Source organism: Lepidochelys kempii, chromosome 15 (assembly GCF_965140265.1).
Source record: "Lepidochelys kempii isolate rLepKem1 chromosome 15, rLepKem1.hap2, whole genome shotgun sequence".
Lineage (NCBI taxonomy): Eukaryota > Metazoa > Chordata > Testudines > Cheloniidae > Lepidochelys > Lepidochelys kempii.
In genome coordinates, this window is record NC_133270.1 from 15503510 (window position 1) to 15520663 (window position 17154).

Below are 17154 nucleotides of genomic sequence, written 5' to 3' on the forward strand. Positions count from 1 at the left end.
CAATTGGTATTTTTTCTGGGGTGTGTGTCTTCAGCCTCCTGATGGAACTTGACGTTTGAAACAAACCCTCAATACCTAGCATCAGAACCATATTCTCCAAGATGAGGGCTGGATGGGACTTGCTTCAGAACTATTGATCAGTGTTGTACTTACTTGCTGCGTAATCTTGGACAAGTCACTTGATGTCTCTGCCTTGGTTTCCCAATCTGCAAAATTCTTATCTCACAGAGAAGTGTTTTAAGGATTAATGACTCAAGACTGGTAGAGTGCTTTGAATAGGTAAAGCACAACATAAGTGTTTAGTAGTATTAACAGGCAGAGAGGTCACTGCTGAGTAATGTGCATGTATGGAGTACACACGGAGGGATATTTTTTCACTCAACAAAATGTTTTGGGCAAATGTTGGAATATAAACTTTCCATGGCAGTTGGTTTTGGGTAGTTCAGAGTGGCAGTTGAGTTTGAGTGGATGGAACATAGATCAGCCATAACCTATTAGAGCAGTGATCCAGCTCATCCAGTATCCGATGGTTACTATGACAACCAGAAAATCTATGACATCTATCGGGCTGACAGTGGCCAGTATCAGATATGTCAGAGTAAAGTGCAAGAAACACGACATGGACAATTTACAATAACCATCCCGTGGGAGGAAATTTCTTTCTACTGGTTCAGTTAGACCTGAAGCATGAGGATTTATACCTTATGATTTTTATTCTCCATATATAATGTCCATTTAAAAAAATAAATTTAAATGGAGATTTTATATATATATATATATATATCCATTTAAAAAAAATCCTGCTACATTCTAGCTAATGGTATCTAGAGGCAATGAGTTATCTAGGTTAATTATGCATTGTGTAAAAAAAGTATTTCCTTTTTATCTCTTAAATTTTCTGCCTTTAAGTTAATCAGCTGTCCTCTTGTTCTTGTTAAAGAGCCACACCGAAATTACCTTCTTTGTCCCATTCATTTTATATATCACTCTTTTATCCCCTCTTTTTTGTTACCTTTCTCCTCTCTTATTTGATTCCTCTGACGACAGGATTAGGGTGCTTGGTTTGGGGCACTGTGGCAGAGGATAGACATCAAGACGCTTAAATAAAAAGTAACCATCTGTGCCCTGTCAATGCTAACATTTGGGTGAGAAAACCTGTATTTGTGCTGGAAATGGCCCACCTTGATTATCATACACATTTTAAAGAGAGTGGTCACTTTGGATGGGCTATTACCAGCAGGAGAGTGAGTTTGGGGGGGGGGGGGGGCGGAGGGTGAGAAAACCTGGATTTGTGCTGGAAATGGCCCAACTTGATGATCACTTTAGATAAGCTATTACCAGCAGGACAGTGGGATGGGAGGAGGTATTGTTTCATGGTCTCTGTGTATATAATGTCTTCTGCAGTTTCCACAGTATGCATCCGATGAAGTGAGCTGTAGCTCACGAAAGCTCATGCTCAAATAAATTGGTTAGTCTCTAAGGTGCCACAAGTACTCCTTTTCTTTTTGCGAATACAGACTAACACGGCTGTTACTCTGAAATTTGCACCATTGCTACCCATGATGGAGCTGAAATTACTATATCAAGAATAGGAAATGTTTGGCAAAAAAAATCTACTGTATGGGCCCCATAAATGTTTACAAAGGGCTGTTTCCTAGTGTTTTTCTCATTGCATTAACTTTTTATCATGGAAATTTGATTTTTTCCTTGTACTTACAACTAGCTGAGAATAACACTTAAATCAGCACTGAGGAGGTGGAAATATACAACAGGAAAAATGCACACTAGTTTTCTGGATATTGAAATGTGGAACTATGACTAACCACAACTCACACATGATTTATTGATTACAACCCATCATCTCAAGGGCAACTATAAAAGTGAATTATGTTATTCTAATTCGTAAACTCTACTGCCCCCCTTACCTCCCACTGAAGTCAGTAAGAATTAAAGATGTACAGTAGGAGGTCCTAAGAAACAAATGACTCAGTATTGGTTAGGAATAAATGAGGTGAGGGGGGCAAATACTATTGTGAAGTATCTATGTAACATAGGTTGGGACTCAGGGTTAAAGCCATGAATGGGAGAATGAGGGATTCTGGTCAGTCTTAGCTTGTTATGGTGAAGTGCTCCTCCTAGTCTGAGTACACGCCTCCCAGCTCCTGCTGGCCTCAGGAGTTAAGAGTGCAGAACCAAAGCAAACCAGCCTTTGTATTTATTTTGTCTCTTGAAAGAGAAGATCGAAGGCAAAAATAAATAATGATAAAAATCATACCTAACTCTTTTAGAGCACTTTCCAGCTCTAGATCTCAAAGCAATTTACAAAGAGGAGGAATAGGTTTAAACTTTCAAAATAGCACAGGGCATTTTAGACAAATCTTCCATTAAAATTAATGGAAGATGTGTATCTAAATCCCTCAGACTGCTCTGAAAAAAAAAATCAACCATAAGTCATTGCTGCTTTTTCTTTCCTGTGTCAAAACAAACTTCTCTGTTCCCACCCATTTTTCTCTATGCAAAATGTTGTAATTAGCATCATAATTATTGGGGCCACCTTAGAATTAGAATTTGGACTACTGATTACCTTGCCTTTTTCTTATCTCTCGCTGTCTATTGAAATGTAATTGTTTTCCTTTGTCTCCTTTAAACAATAGTGTGTACTAATCAGAAACAAAAACAAGACAGGAAAAGGAAAGATTAAAAAAAATCCTGCCTGCGAGAAAGCGTGCAGGGTGTCAGCTGGAGTGAGGTGGAGCTGTCCCCAGAAACGATAATTCAGGGGTCAGGCCATGGCAAGCACCAAGGGAAATGAGAAATGAAGGGGGCTAAGATCCCCTTTTCCTGGCACTAGCGGTGGCAGAATGCTTCTGTCCCCAAGGAGTTCCAGGGGCCCCGATGTACTCTTATCCCCAACCTACCCCTCATCTTACTGAATCTGGAAGTTTTAACAAGTGTTAGTATGGGGGAGGATGTATTTTGGGGCTTTGTGGAAACAACCATTAGTATTGTAGAGAGCCGGCGAGAGGCTCCCCAGGGAGGAGTCGCTACGTGTGGCAGGGGCCCTGTTGGGCAGCTCTTGTGTTCGCCCTCTTTCACTGAGCCCACTTCTCCGCCGTGCCCCGGAGAGCGCGGCTGTCACTGTCGGGCTGCCGCGGGCTGCGGCCCTTGGTCCTGGTCGCCACCGTCCCTCTGGCGAGCCGAGCCTGCTACCACCGGCCCTCTGCGGGATCTCCCTGGGCGGACGGGGGTTCGCGGCGGTTACGTTCTCCTTGAGCCTGGGCCAAGACCGCCCGCCATGGCCATGGCCCAGGGCCCCAGGCTCTGTCTGCCCCCAGTCCCAGCCCGGCAGCCTGGCTCTGCGCTCACCGCTAACCCCGCCGCCGCTCCGCGAATGAAGCGGCTCGGGGGCGCAGACGGCAGCCGCCCAGCGACGCGAGCTGAGGGGGACACAGTGTAGCGAGGCGGAGTCCCCGGGCGGGGCTCGCGGTCGCCGGAGGACCCCGCACGCGCCGCCTATTATTTATAATCCCCGTCTCCCGGGCCAGACTGCGCGCAGGAGCCTCGCTCTGGCGCGGGGCCTCCATTCCCATTGGACACCCACAGCGTTCCACTTCTTTGCACGTAGGGAACGCAGGTCGCAAACGGCTCGACCACGCGTTCCCTCGTCTCGCGCTCTCCCCTTCCTCCCCCCTCCCCCCCACCCCCGAAAGGGATTTGGCGTCGCGCGCTTTCCTAGGGGCTGACTGGTGGAGCGCGCTGGCTCTCACGCTCTCCCCCTCCCGGCACGCGCGTTCTGATTGGCCGCAGCCACCGTTCTTCGGAGACGGTTTAACTGCAGCAGCCCGGCAGCGAGGCTCAGGGCGAGGAAAACAAAACAAAGGAGCCTAGCGGGCGCGGGATGCCTCGGCCGCCTCTCGGTCCCGAGGGGAGGAGACTCGGGCCCGGCCCCCGGCTCCCCTGATGACCCTGGGCGCCGCCGCCGCCGCCGCGGGGAAGACGCCCCTGAGCCTGGGGAGGGGGACGGACCCCCCCCCCGGCGCACGCAGAGCCGCCACCTGAGCGGGGCATGAGGGGCCAGTGACACTAGACCCGCCCCTGGCCCCAGCGACGGAGGCTGCGCCTTCCCCGCGCCAAGCCAGCCCCCCGCGGAGGGAGGGAACGGGGGGACCCACAGCTGCGCGGAGCCCGCGGGGGTCCGGCCCGGGCAGCCGAGCCGCCGGTGAGTACCCAGCCCGCGCAGCGAACCCGGCAACCGCTCCCCCAACCCGAGGGACCCGCCGCCCCGGTCCGTAGCCAGCCGTGGCCTTGCCTCCCCGCGCCTCAAGGACCCGGCGGCGGCTTTTGGTGAGGCGGGAAGCCGAGGCAACTTTCCTGGCTTGGCCCGGCGGGCTCGGGCTCTATTTATAGCGCCTGGAAGTGACGGCAGAGCTGCCCGACCGGCTGCAGCCGCCGTGTTACCGGGCGGATTGTGAGGCTTTGCATGGCTGCGGGGGTAGCAGACCAGAGGGCGCCGCGGCTCCAGAGGGCGGCTCGCCCCTTCCCAGCCCGGCGGATTCCCGATAGTTCGCCTCTAGCTGTCCCAGCGCAGCGCCCGACCCGCCTCCCCGGCTGGAGCGGGCTAACTCGGCCAGCCCCCGCGGGCAGGCGCCTGCCAGGCGCGGGGCTTTGTTTGTAAACAGTGGGGACGCTGCGAGCCCTTTCCGAGGTCCTGCGGTGCGATCCGGGGCAGGCCGCGGCGCACAGAGGCTGCAGGGATCGCTGCTGGGGCCGGAGGTCGCTTGGCCGGACTGCAGAGCCCTGACGGATCAGGGTCCCCCCCACCTTGCATGCAAAGCCCTGTGAAATCTCCCCCTCCCCCGGCTGCTGCTGCTGCACAACCGTGCCCAGGGCTGAGGTGCGGGCAGGCTGAAGGGACTGATCTCTGTTGCCTTCTTCGCTGCTGCGGCTTTTATGAAAAGTTACATTGTTCTGTAAGCCTCGTAGATACTGTTGCAAACGAAAAGCAGCACCATTTACACAGGTAACTTTGCGCGCTGATACTGAGGCTGAAAACTCATTTGCAAAACGAGCTTGAAATGGGAACAGAAGAATAATCGCTTACTATTTAAAACTTTCCAGGGGGGAAACCAAGATCGATCTGTGGAGGTAACTTTCAGCTTAATTGTGTTTGTTTTAATTTATCTATACACTGGCTACTAAAAATCAGGAATGAGATTTAATAATTGTCGATATGATGTATTGCAGTGTGTTTTGCTTGAGCTGAAAACATGGAACCGTATCTGATTAAATTGACTTTCGTGCGTTTCTTTTTTAAAAAGGAAGTGTACTCGAATGGCAGTTTGTGCATTTAAAACAAAAAACCGTGTCGGGCTTGTTGGTGCCAGACAAAACGTTCATTTCCCCCCTTCCCGCATTTTTGTATTGAATGGATTAGGAGAGAGGCCCCTTAAATAGTCAGGAGCCTTGAGTTAACTATTTTCTACTTTATTTTATTTTTGTCATTACAATTCCCGGTATGAGTCTTGAATTGAGCTTACTAAGAGTGGTGCGAAAACAGCCTAGACAGTTATTCAACTGAATTAACTACTAAGTTGTCAAGAAACCGATATATTTTGGTTGAATTAATATATCTAACTTAGCTATGAATTTCTTAAGGACTGGGAATTTTAGTCTGTAGTTGCCTTGTTGCTGAGTTAGGTGCCAAACTTAAATACATTTCAAATCAGGAATAGGTTTGAGAAGTCTCTTGTTTTAAATCATGAAAAGGGAGTCAAAGGTTTACACACAACTCTATAAGGTAACCTCTCCAAAAAATAAGCTGTTAGGAATAACAATGAGAAATGTTACGAAGATGGCATATTTATTAAATGTTAAAAGCTTTGAGCTACAAGTCAGCTGCTATCCTTCTTAAACAAGATAGACTAAAATGTTCAGTTACATAGATCTGAAATTCCAGTACTAATGTCGGTTACCTGGTGGATAATCGTACTGTCCTTAGACTACATCTGCTTTAACATGCTTCCTCTCATTGTTTGTTTACACATCCGGGAGCATGGTTGGGGACTGCCCACTTCATTAGGATTGGCTGATACTTGGCTACCATATTTGGACATCCCATTCAGTGATGTCATGCTGCTAGATGGCAGCAGAACTGAAATTACATGAAGAAAAGGAGGACTTGTGGCACCTTAGAGACTAACCAATTTATTAGAGCATAAGCTTTCGTGAGCTACAGCTCACTTCTTCAGATGCATATCGTGGAAACTGCAGCAGGCTTTATATATACACAGAGAATATGAAACAATACCTATTCCCACCCCACTGTCCTGCTGGTAATAGCTTATCTAAATAGCTTATCCAGCTATTACCAGCAGGACAGTGGGGTGGGAATAGGTATTGTTTCATATTCTCTGTGTATATATAAAGCCTGCTGCAGTTTCCACGATATGCATCTGAAGAAGTGAGCTGTAGCTCACGAAAGCTTATGCTCTAATAAATTGGTTAGTCTCTAAGGTGCCACAAGTCCTCCTTTTCTTTTTGCGAATACAGACTAACACGGCTGTTACTCTGAAACCTGAAATTACATGATGAAATCTATGAATTGTAAGTTCAGATTTAAATGCTAAGTTTCTTTGTTCAAATAGTTAGCATGTTTTAAGAATTGTAAACGTTGTCAGCCTCCAATAATGGAGGGATCAAGAAGCAGTGTACCAAGGTGAAACTGAGAATTATCTTTAAAATGTTAGTTTCTGAAGCTCCATCTCCTATACCACACCCTCCAACATGCACTCTAATACGGAAATTTATTTTGTTTTTAATACTTTTGAATAGTAAGAATCATTCCTCTTAACTCTGAACCCTTTTGCAACTGGCCCTCTTATTTCTGTTGCCAGATGATTGTGCAGAGTTGAGATATTAACCCATAAGTAGACATTTAAAGTAAATTTGGATACTGTTGAGATTGTTTGACTGCTAGATTTTGTCATGGTGTTTGTATGTGCTCAACACGAAGCTAGTTTATGCATGGTATCTAAGAGCTGTAACTTTTGACACTGCAAGGAGGAAGGTACAATGCTGAACATCTTTGATCCTGATGAATTTTATAAATATAATTATTAGTAACCTAGAATAAGCAACTAACTTTTGGAGTATCTTTAAGGCTAGTACTTCTTGAGTCATATATGCCATAGTTTAAAAGATGGTTAGACTGCACATATTTGCAGACTTATTTTCATGTATTATGCTTGTGGTTATTCTGTAATCTCTTGCTTTCCAATCAAGAAAAGAGGTTAAGTACTCCAATATGTTCTTGGATTATGTGCTTTTTGGGGGACTGGGAGCTGTTTTTTCTAATTTTCATCATGTGTCATGGATACAATTTTATATTTTCTCGTTATTATTTAGTGGCTTTTTTCTTTTTGACAGCAGTGAAATAGAGTGTGTTGAGTTATTTTAACAGGGAAAAAATACACTGAAGTCATGTGGTTTCTGCATCTTGGCATCAGAGAAACAATTTCTATTTTAACTAGCAAATAAAAGGCTTTGCTCTGAGGGTTGTTATTTAACTCTCCCTTTTCCCAACATGATTTATATTTTGAAAACTAGTGATAGTAAAATTCAGAACTTTCTAAGTCACTCAGTTAATGCCTTCAGGGATACAGATAGTAAGCCTGTAACCTAATGTTTGGTTCCCTTTTGGACAACAGCTAAAGGAGCTTGAGTTGATAAAGTTCTTTTATGACACATCTTATAAAAGGAATCTGCCAATTTAAAAAAAATTAATTCCACCTAACACTGAAGTTATGAGCTGTGTATAATTTTTTTTAATGAGGAAACCCAAAATAAATCAGGAGCAAATGGTATTCTTTACTAATCACATATTGAATGAGTGCCCCAAGGCCCCAGTCAGGATGTGGGGAGCACTGGGTCATGAATTGTACTAACATTCAAGAAGACCGTTCCTGCCTGGAAGGGCATAAAGCCTAAAAGCCACAAGACCAGATAAATTGTTGGGGGGAGGGAGGAGGTTCAGGCTATATCATGATAGTTTACGTGCCTTTGCTACTTTTATGTGTTAGAGTGAGGGAGAATGGATGAGGGAAATAGATCAACAACACTCTTGAGGGTGAAGAGGAGGAGAATGTGGTGTTATGGAGAGAGAAAGAAGGATGGCAGGGGAAATAAGGCTGTTAATAGAGAGATAGTGAGGGAGGAGTTGGAAGGAGGAGAAGGCAAACAGCCAGTCAGAAGAGACTGAAAGTGCAGATCTGATGACATCACTGCTGTCCAGTAACTGAAAATGTATTGCTGCAGCTCCTGCTTCCCAGAGGCCTGCAAGTAGCAAGCCTTTCCATCAGAAATTCCAGCTATTCCTTCCCTAAACTCATATTGCTGAAGAGAAGGGCACATAGAGGCTGGTATCTTGAATTGCACAATTTGGAATCTGTGTAAAACTTCTCATTTTTTGACTTCAGAATTCTGTGTAAATTCAGATTTTCAGGGCAACCTGTGGGTCATGGTCTTGGCTAGACATTTGTGGTCTAAGTAGCAATAATATGCAATTGTCATGGTTCTTGACAGTCACCGCAGTTCAGAGCCCTGTGGGAAGCAGCTCTGGAAACTGACGCTAGACAAGTTTGGTTTTTTTACTTCTTAGCACAGTTATGGGCAGTAATGCTTTTTCTCTGGCACTTTTTATCTGCAGGCTTAGGGAGAGAAAATTGCATTGACTTAGTTCAGGTTTGGAAGCTTGCTTGCCTCCCTCCCTCCCTCCCCCCCCCCCCCTTTTTTTTGTTTTGTTTTGAAGCAACATAGGAAGGACTGCTTTATGATGTGCAAAAACCTGTGGGGTCTCTCTCCTTGGAGATGAGGAGAATGTGGCTTTGCCAAAGGAGCTCTGGGAGGTCTTGGGAATGTTTGAGGTCAACACTTTTTAATTGAAGGGGTAAAAATGTCAAGTCTTTAGCCTTTACTCAAGTTTCCATCACTTGGATTTAAGTGAAACTCAAACTAGAGTTTTAAACAGTCTGACTTTAGAGTAGAAGGGATATTTTAAATTGGTTAACTTTCACTTGATTACCTCTTGTAATGTCATTATTTCACTAGTTCTTCAGTCATCATCCTAAGAGGCCTGATCCAAAGCCCTACAATTTCTGTGTGTATTTTTTACTTTAGAAACTAAGATCCTGTTTAGTCTTGGAGATTTGGGACCTGATACAAAGCCCAGACAGTGGTTTTGGATTAGGTCTAAAGTCTCCAAACCTGAGGGGGTAGGGATATGGACAACTTTCAGGGTTTCTTAAGAGGTCATAGAGAAATGAGAGAGCAGAAGCCCCCCTGCCCTCCATTTGCAGGTTACTAAATCTGCAGAAATTGGCTTGGTCCTCTCCCTGCTACCTGGGTAGTGGATTTTTCAAGCCCTGATGGATTTTTGAGGGGTGGTTTCTTTCTTTGCATATACATTGCATTTCTCCATAGTAGTTTTATACTTCTAATACTATCCTTAGATCTTAAAATGCAATGATATTTCATGATGGCTATGCCAAGAGAATATAATGATGCCATAGTGATGTGCATTGTAATTCATCCTGTATTGAAACTGACAGGAGTAGCAGCCTACAATAAAGAATTTTTTGACACACGTCCTTGTCGCTGGCAAGGATGGGGAAAGGAAATATAAAAATGTATGACAACTTAATAGGTTTATAGTAAAACATTTTCCTTTGGGGTTAGGTCTACAATATTGGTGTTTATCCATGTGTCTTATTTGTCTAGATTTATTTCAAATGTACCCATCTTGGGCTCTGGATGCATGTTCACTCTAAAATCCGTACATATTAGGTGAACATTCAAAAACTGTGAAATTAGTTACCTGCCAGATCCTTTCCATTCTTCATAGTTCATCTTTCTCCACTCCTGCCCCCCCTTAAAAACTCTTGGGGAAAGCAGGTAGGCCTTGTTATGAACAGAGGATGTGCCCTTATTGGCAATATGTTCCCATTACTTACTTATTTTTTTAATGTACACATCCCTCTAAGTTTTAGTTGAGGACTGTTTCCTTACAGTTAATTATGTACTATACAAATAGAATTCACTGAAGTTCTTTAATTTTTATAAAGTATGCACCCATCCTTTTATTAGCTTGAGGTAAAAATTCAAAAACAGCTGATGCATGTGGTCTTTATGCCTCCTGAAGCAGGCATTATATGTTCATATGGTTGTTTCTCAAGATTTGTGATGATTTATTTATAAATTGCTTCCTCAAAGCAGTCAGTGGAATCCATGTAATTCAGGAGTGTAAACTCATAGCTAAACTTATATTCTGTGGCAATATGAGAAGTAAATCACCTTTCTGCATTTTGAAGTGTTAACAATACTTCAGGTGGTGCCTCTTTTTTCCAGTTGTTGAATAAAGCAGTTGGAAAATAAAATGCAAAGTTATGTAAGGGTGGGTGGCTTTAAATGGAAAGCACGTTGTCATGGTGGTCACACATGATTTATGCTTGATATCTTTTGTTCCATTGTTTTGTCAAACCAAATTTCATTTAAACCTATACAAAAATAGTTTGAGTTCTAGGTGGTTGATTATTTCTTCCATATAGCAGCATTAAACTTTTTGTTTGGGTTTTTTTGGTTCATCAACTCAGATGAACAAATCAATTTTAGTTACCAGCTATACATAGGCTACTGCTTAACAGGAAAGAGTAGACTTTTTTTTTCTTTAACTCTCATATTATCTAGCTAGTAAACCGTACCTGTGCTTTTTATTCTCACTTTTCATAAAGCCAATAGAAAAGACCAGAAATACAGTGAACTATTACATTGGCACTTTTCTTTCAATACTTCTGTTATTGATCCACCATACCAGCCGCATAATGATTGGTGGCATAATAGGTGATCTTTTGTACAGTATCACTGAATTACTGTAGTAGTCTTCATGCTTGGATTGTTCAGTTGCTTTGAGTCACGTAATCTATTAAGTAATGTTTTAGTAAACAGATCTGTAGCGTGCAGGTGCAAATTTGACTTTCAAGGTAGAGGATGATAGAAAAGTGTAGCCTTCATTTTTTGTATATTTATATAAAATGTCACAGTGTATGTAATATGTTATTTCCTCCAAGGAGATCTGAGGATCAAGAATGTGTACAGCATTTTGAACATAGAAAACAGAATTCTTAATATTTATGTGTAGGTTGTAGAATCTGTTCTCCACTACTGAAATTTGTTAGATATTAAGATTATTTTGGTAGAGTAAGGGGGGAAAATAGCTGAAAGAACTGAATAGTCGGAGTGGACAGGAGACTGGTCTAAAAAGCTTGAACTTTATAGCTGGGAAATAGTCTGATCTCAAAATAGTGCAAATTTTTGGTCAAGATTTTGTTTTGTGTATGTATCACATTTGACTTCAAGTCCAGTGCTTGTGAAATGCCCTGGAAATTGAAAAATAGACACAACTCCCCACTTCCTGTGTGTTCTGGAGTTTAGCATGGGTTTATGAGTTTAGCAAGTGCAGGTTTCCCACACTATTTCCACTTCTTATTTTAGTGTCTACCAAAGTTGTTGAAAAGCTAGTTCAGTCTCCATTCCTTTTAATATTTTGCCTTTCTGCTGAGGCTGCTAAACAAAGATGTCCATTGTGTTAATGGGTTGTGGAGTTTTTTGAAGGGGAGATGGAGGGAGGTTAAAGTTCTGAAATCCAAGAGAATAGTTGAATGTACTGTATTCCTGGCTTTTTAAAAGTTGTCTTCTTTGTTTACTTGCAGGTTGTGACTGTTTCTCTTGTGGCATCTGTGTGGAAAGTGCCACACACGCTCCAGAACAACAACGGCTTTTGCTTGCATTTTCCAGTGTTTTTTTTGTCAGCGAGTTCAGCAAAGTTGTAATTCTTCAAGTGCCAGCCCTGAGCTGAGTGAGGAGCCACCAGCAGAGATGGTAAAAATGACAAAATCAAAAACGTTCCAGGCTTACCTGCCAAACTGTCACCGAACCTACAGCTGTATCCACTGCAGAGCCCACCTAGCCAATCATGATGAATTGATTTCCAAGGCAAGTGATTTGTTTAGAGACTTCATGTGGGGTTTTTTAACCAAAATTGTTGTCAGTACTTCCAATACATAAGTGGTATAAATCTGATGCATACTTCAAAGTATCTTCCCAAGAGCTCCATTCTTGGGTCATAGGTGCATTATACAAAGGAATGGATGTTTTCTGGAAACTTCGTGTAAAGCCCCATCTTCGTAACCCCCCACGAATAAGAGGTAGGTGCTACTTTTGAGATGTGCCTGGTCTTTATCAGACCAGGATTAGATGTGATAAGTTTGCTAAGGAAGGAAACTGTCTGAGGGAAGTACAGAGCTCAGGATTGGGAAATTATTCTTGTTAAATTGATTAAAAAGATTAATCTAGTAGAGGTCACAAAATTAGCTTGTATTACACAATCCAGTGGATCAACATGAAGTCCATCACTACGTTATCTAAACCCTTTCTTCGCTCTCATTATTATATACCATCTGGTTAATTTGTGGAGCTTAAAAAATGGATTACTCTGTGGAATGTTCAAGCAGTCTCAAGTTTAAATTTCAAAAAGAAATTCTGAAGCTTTTGAAATGATCTAGCCCTGTCCTTTTATATCAATTGTGGAAAGAAACTAAGACTCCATAATCATTTAGTAAAATTTAATATCCAGGGGAAAATATAAAGTGACAGTTGGTGCTTTAAGTCAAATTAGGTTTCTGATGGAGCACCCTATAAATATTTTCTAAGGAAAAAATGCAATTCAATTTTCAAACTTTGGTGTTTTTTGTTTTTCATGGTGGTGTGTGTTGGGGATGGGGGTAGAGTGGTTGAGCCAGAGAACAGCTTTCTTGGGGCCATCCCTTATTTATTTCCATCTTCTCTGTTCCCTGCTATCACCCTCTGTTGCTCCTGCCTGCTGGTATCTTTAGCAGCATTGAAGTAAAGCTGCTTCCTTGAGGAGTCCCAGGAAGTAAAGAAGCCACTCCTTTTAAGTACCTTCATTGTTCTCTAGTCCTGTGCAGAGGCCTGAGGAGTGAAGGAGGTTCCTTGGGCCACACACCCCTTAACTTCCACTTCAACCTTTTGTACTCCTCATCTCCTGGGAGGAGATGACACTTCTGGCACCACACACAAATGTCGGCAGTTTTGCTGCAGTATTGCTTGTAGATATCTTCTTGCAGGCCTATTCTTCTCTTCCCTTCCTCCTGTTCTTCTCCTCTCCTCTGCCCCCCCCCCCCCAAAAACAAAAAACAAAAAACAAAAGAAAGGGTGAGTGATGTGCTGTGCTAATGCACAAAGCAGGAAGTGTGACTGATCAAATGCAAAACATTGAAACTGACTATATACAAAGTGCTGTCAAAAGCATACGTTTATTAAATTCAGAAAAGATGCAAGCTCTTTAGTTCTAGTAATCATAAATATTGGTTTAAAAAAAACTGTAGGAAAATACAGGCAGAAATGTGATTCAAATTTCTTTTAATCACAAAGAAAAATATTAAGGTAAGAATCACCTTTTCTTCAGCAACACTCCACTATAAATTTCAAGAAGGAGACATGACTTCATTATTCAACACACACTGTAAGTAAGTGGAAGGTTAGATTTGAATAATTGAGCGGGGGAATGTTTTCCAGACCTATGGAGTTACTGGGAATCACATTTCATACTAAACAAATGGAGGAGGAATATGGCAAACTTTACCAGCAAAGTTCAGAAAGAAAGCTAGAACACTGAACTTTCAAGAAAAAAATGAGATCCCCCACATGTGGTTGGTATCTAACTTCTCATCCAGTAGACTTTTCTAGAGTCATCTAAATGTGATACAAGAAGCTCTTTAGTTTGACAGTATTAAGGTTTACCATAATTCCCAGACAGGCAGATATGTATAAAGGTTTTGAAAGAGGTCTTGATAATAAGAATATCTCTTGAATATATGCTCCAGTTGGATCATAGGTTCGTACTACAACTTTAAATTGTCTAGAAAGGATTAAAAACCTGAGACCGTAAAACTTTGAAGAGGGGTTATTGAGTGTATAGAGATTTTTTTTTTCAATAAAAGATCTAAGTCCCATGTGTTCAAATAAATTTAGCCTAAGCAATGTCTTCCAGCCAGGAAGGATTCGGGTATATAATATAAAGTCTCTTGTTTAATACTGGTTTCTTATTCTCCAGTGAAGGTTTCTCATAAAACAAGCTACCAAACTTTCAAATGTTTGCAGATTGGCAAGTCAGCAAAATCATATTTATGGCCAACATTCCGTGAACTCTGAATTTCCTGCCTTTATGTTGTCATAATATGTTGGTAAATGTTGTGTGTCCAATCTAGAAATGCATTAAATGTGAGGTGTATTTTTGCTTGTAAATAAAAATGTACTTGAGTCTTTGCTGCTTTCTGACCTACTGTACTGCTATAGTTGGGACCTGGGCAATAAAGGCAAATGAAAGGGAAAACGTTCAATTATTTAAAGCTCAGCATGTGTGAGAGAGAGACTTTGTAAGAGTGCATAGACAAATATAATGTTATGAGAACGCTTCTACATTTGGGGTGGGGGGTTTCTTTCAGCACAGAGTATTAATTCCTAATGTGGAATCTTGTAACCTACCTGTAAGCCTCTACGACACACAGTGCACCCACTAGGAAAATGAAGAGTTCACTACTAACTTTAAAAAACAAAAACAAACAAACAAAAACCCCTGTAATTGTACTGTTAGAATTTTAAACCTTCGATGCTATCTTAAAACAGACCATTAACATACTTGAATTATATATTAAGGCACTGTATTTAGAATTATACCCAAACATAATTGATAGTTGTAATTCTGAATTTTCTTCTGTCATTCTTACAAACCGTCCCTCCTCTCCAGTGTAGTCCCTCTTAAAACATGTATTCATTAAAATAATGGGAACATGAATATATCTGGTATGTGTGGCAACAGTGAAGATATTTTAAACAAAAAGTTAACAGGGGTGACACTGTACTCCAGAGGCTGTTGGTATACATTTGACCTTGATTGTATACAATTGCAATAAATAAATATGCTGTACTGCAGACTATGAATTGCCTTGAAGAATAGTACTTTGATTGAAATTCTAAGAAAAGAGTGCATGACTTAAAGGCCAACCATTAAAATTGTCACTTCCTCATTCATAGAAAACTAAATGTAAGCTATCATTTTATGAATACTACTCAGTTGTGGATATAACATTAGAGATGTTAGACTGTTTAGGTAGAAGGAATAGTAGTTTAACCCTTATACTGTCTACTCTAACATTTCTTTTCTGAGAACATATTTTAAAGGTGATCCATGGGAAACATATAGATATTTGTGCTGTCTTAGGATGTATTAAAAAAAGACTGTAAATGAAACCTTGTAAACCCTCCCCTGCTGTTTTTTTTGGTGTTGAAATTTTCTGGTTGTGACTTTCTGTTCCTTAAGTACTAGAACTCATGGGATTATGATGCTTCAAGAGACTGAAACAAGGAAATTGGTGGTGGGGAGAAGATAAATAGCTGAACTTTTTTCTTTCTTTTTTTTTTTCTTTTGAGACTTATTTTTAACTTTAGAGAAAAGCTAGCCTAGCAAGAGATTCTGTCTCCCTGGTGCTTCTTTTGAGGGCTACACAATCCTACTCCACATCACTAGTTTTCCAAGGCTTCCTCAGTGAAAACAGGACAAGCGAGACTCGATAATCAAAACACAGTAATTTCTAAACTGCTATGTGGTACTGGTGGCTCTTGTTTCCAGCAGAGAGAAATACTTGTGAGAGGAGATTGTGAAATGTCTTGTTCTTTTTAAAAAATCAAATAGATTAAAGACAGCTATAGTTAATTTCCTCTTACTCTTTCCTGGGTAATCAATTGTTATAGCTTCCACAGTTATGCTTCTTCATACAAAATGGGAGGGAAGGTGGTCCATGCTATGAAACAACTAGGGATCCCTACTCTAAGGTGTTAGAGTGCCATGTTGGTGGTGGTTGTAGTTTTGGTTTTTGGTTTTTAAATTCAGCCCCACTGTGATAGAAAAGCTAAAAGACCTAAACACTTTCCCTTCCTACAGTAATGAGTCCTTTCGCTATACTGTGGGTGTTGGAAACACACACAAACAAGGAAAATCTCTGCAAAGCCAAAGAAATCTAAAAACAAGTTAGACCACATTCTAGGTAATGTAGATATGACTGACTTGCTTTTTCGGTCAAGGACATGCTGATCTTCTCCAGGGATAATCTTCCAAAAGACTAGACTGACACAATAGAGAGGTCTTTCAAAACTTTAAGCTTCAGCTGTAGATTTTTAAACTTCAGTGGCTTCCACAAGATTAGTTACAGACCATCTCATCTTGTCTAGTGATTTAAACTAAATGTGGAGATCAGTACCTAAATGCCATTTTGCAGACAATTGAGGAAAGGTGACTGAGTGCAAAGATGCTTTGTATAAAGCTTTATTGAGGAACTTTCTTATTGGTGTGGCTTTGAAAAGCTGATGACCGCACAGAATGGCTTCTAGCATGAGCTAAGATTATAGTAGGCAGAACTTTGGTGAAAACCTAGATGAAATTTAGGTAAGCATGTCTCGCCATCATCAAATGGAGTAATCAAACCATACACCTAGCTCAGATCTTCCTGTCAGCCAGTGTGGCAAACAAATTACCACAAGCCACCTGGAGAACAGAAGTGACTAAAGGTTTTTCAAGCACTCTTCTAACCACTTCAGTAGGAAGACAAGAGACTAATTGGGCTGTCCTTGGCTTTCAATCTGTAGCTGTAGGAACTGAGCTATCTGATTAACTTGCACAGTGAATTAAATTACATCAGACTAACAGATACTGGATGTAAAAGCTTACGTTAATGTTTTGTAATGATTAATCCTCCAAGAATGAAGTTCCTGGAATCTCCAATTTCTTTTCCCACCTTTGTAAAACACTTTAAAATCTTTGCTGATGGAGGGCACAAGAATAAGAAATTCTGTGGGGTCATACTCTCTTGGAATTTCACAAGTGATTTGGATTTCACACATACACAAACAAAAGTGGAAGGCTCACTAGAAGCACGAAGAGGTACAAATTCCTGATGAAAATTTTGAGAGACAAGGTGGGTGAAGTAATATCTTTTATTTGACCAACTTTTGTTGGTGAAAGACAAA

The 17154-nt window shown here is 41.6% G+C and overlaps 1 protein-coding gene across 7 annotated transcripts in view; it reads left to right on the forward strand.

The window, feature by feature from the left end:
- The first annotated feature begins 3719 nt into the window (after positions 1 to 3719).
- YPEL1 (yippee like 1) overlaps positions 3720 to 17154 on the forward strand; it is a 71896-nt gene continuing 58461 nt past the window's right edge. For 3 of the 7 annotated variants that reach the window (XR_012155065.1, XR_012155066.1, XM_073312912.1), the window contains exon 1: positions 11959 to 12257. Coding sequence is in view for 1 of the 7 variants with exons in the window: in XM_073312912.1 (XP_073169013.1) it covers positions 12197 to 12257 (61 nt within the window). In the remaining 6 variants the exon portion in view is untranslated. Of the gene's footprint in view, positions 5146 to 11762; positions 12258 to 17154 lie in introns of those variants that run through there. The other 4 variants (XR_012155067.1, XR_012155069.1, XR_012155068.1 and 1 more) reach the window with 4 other exon arrangements.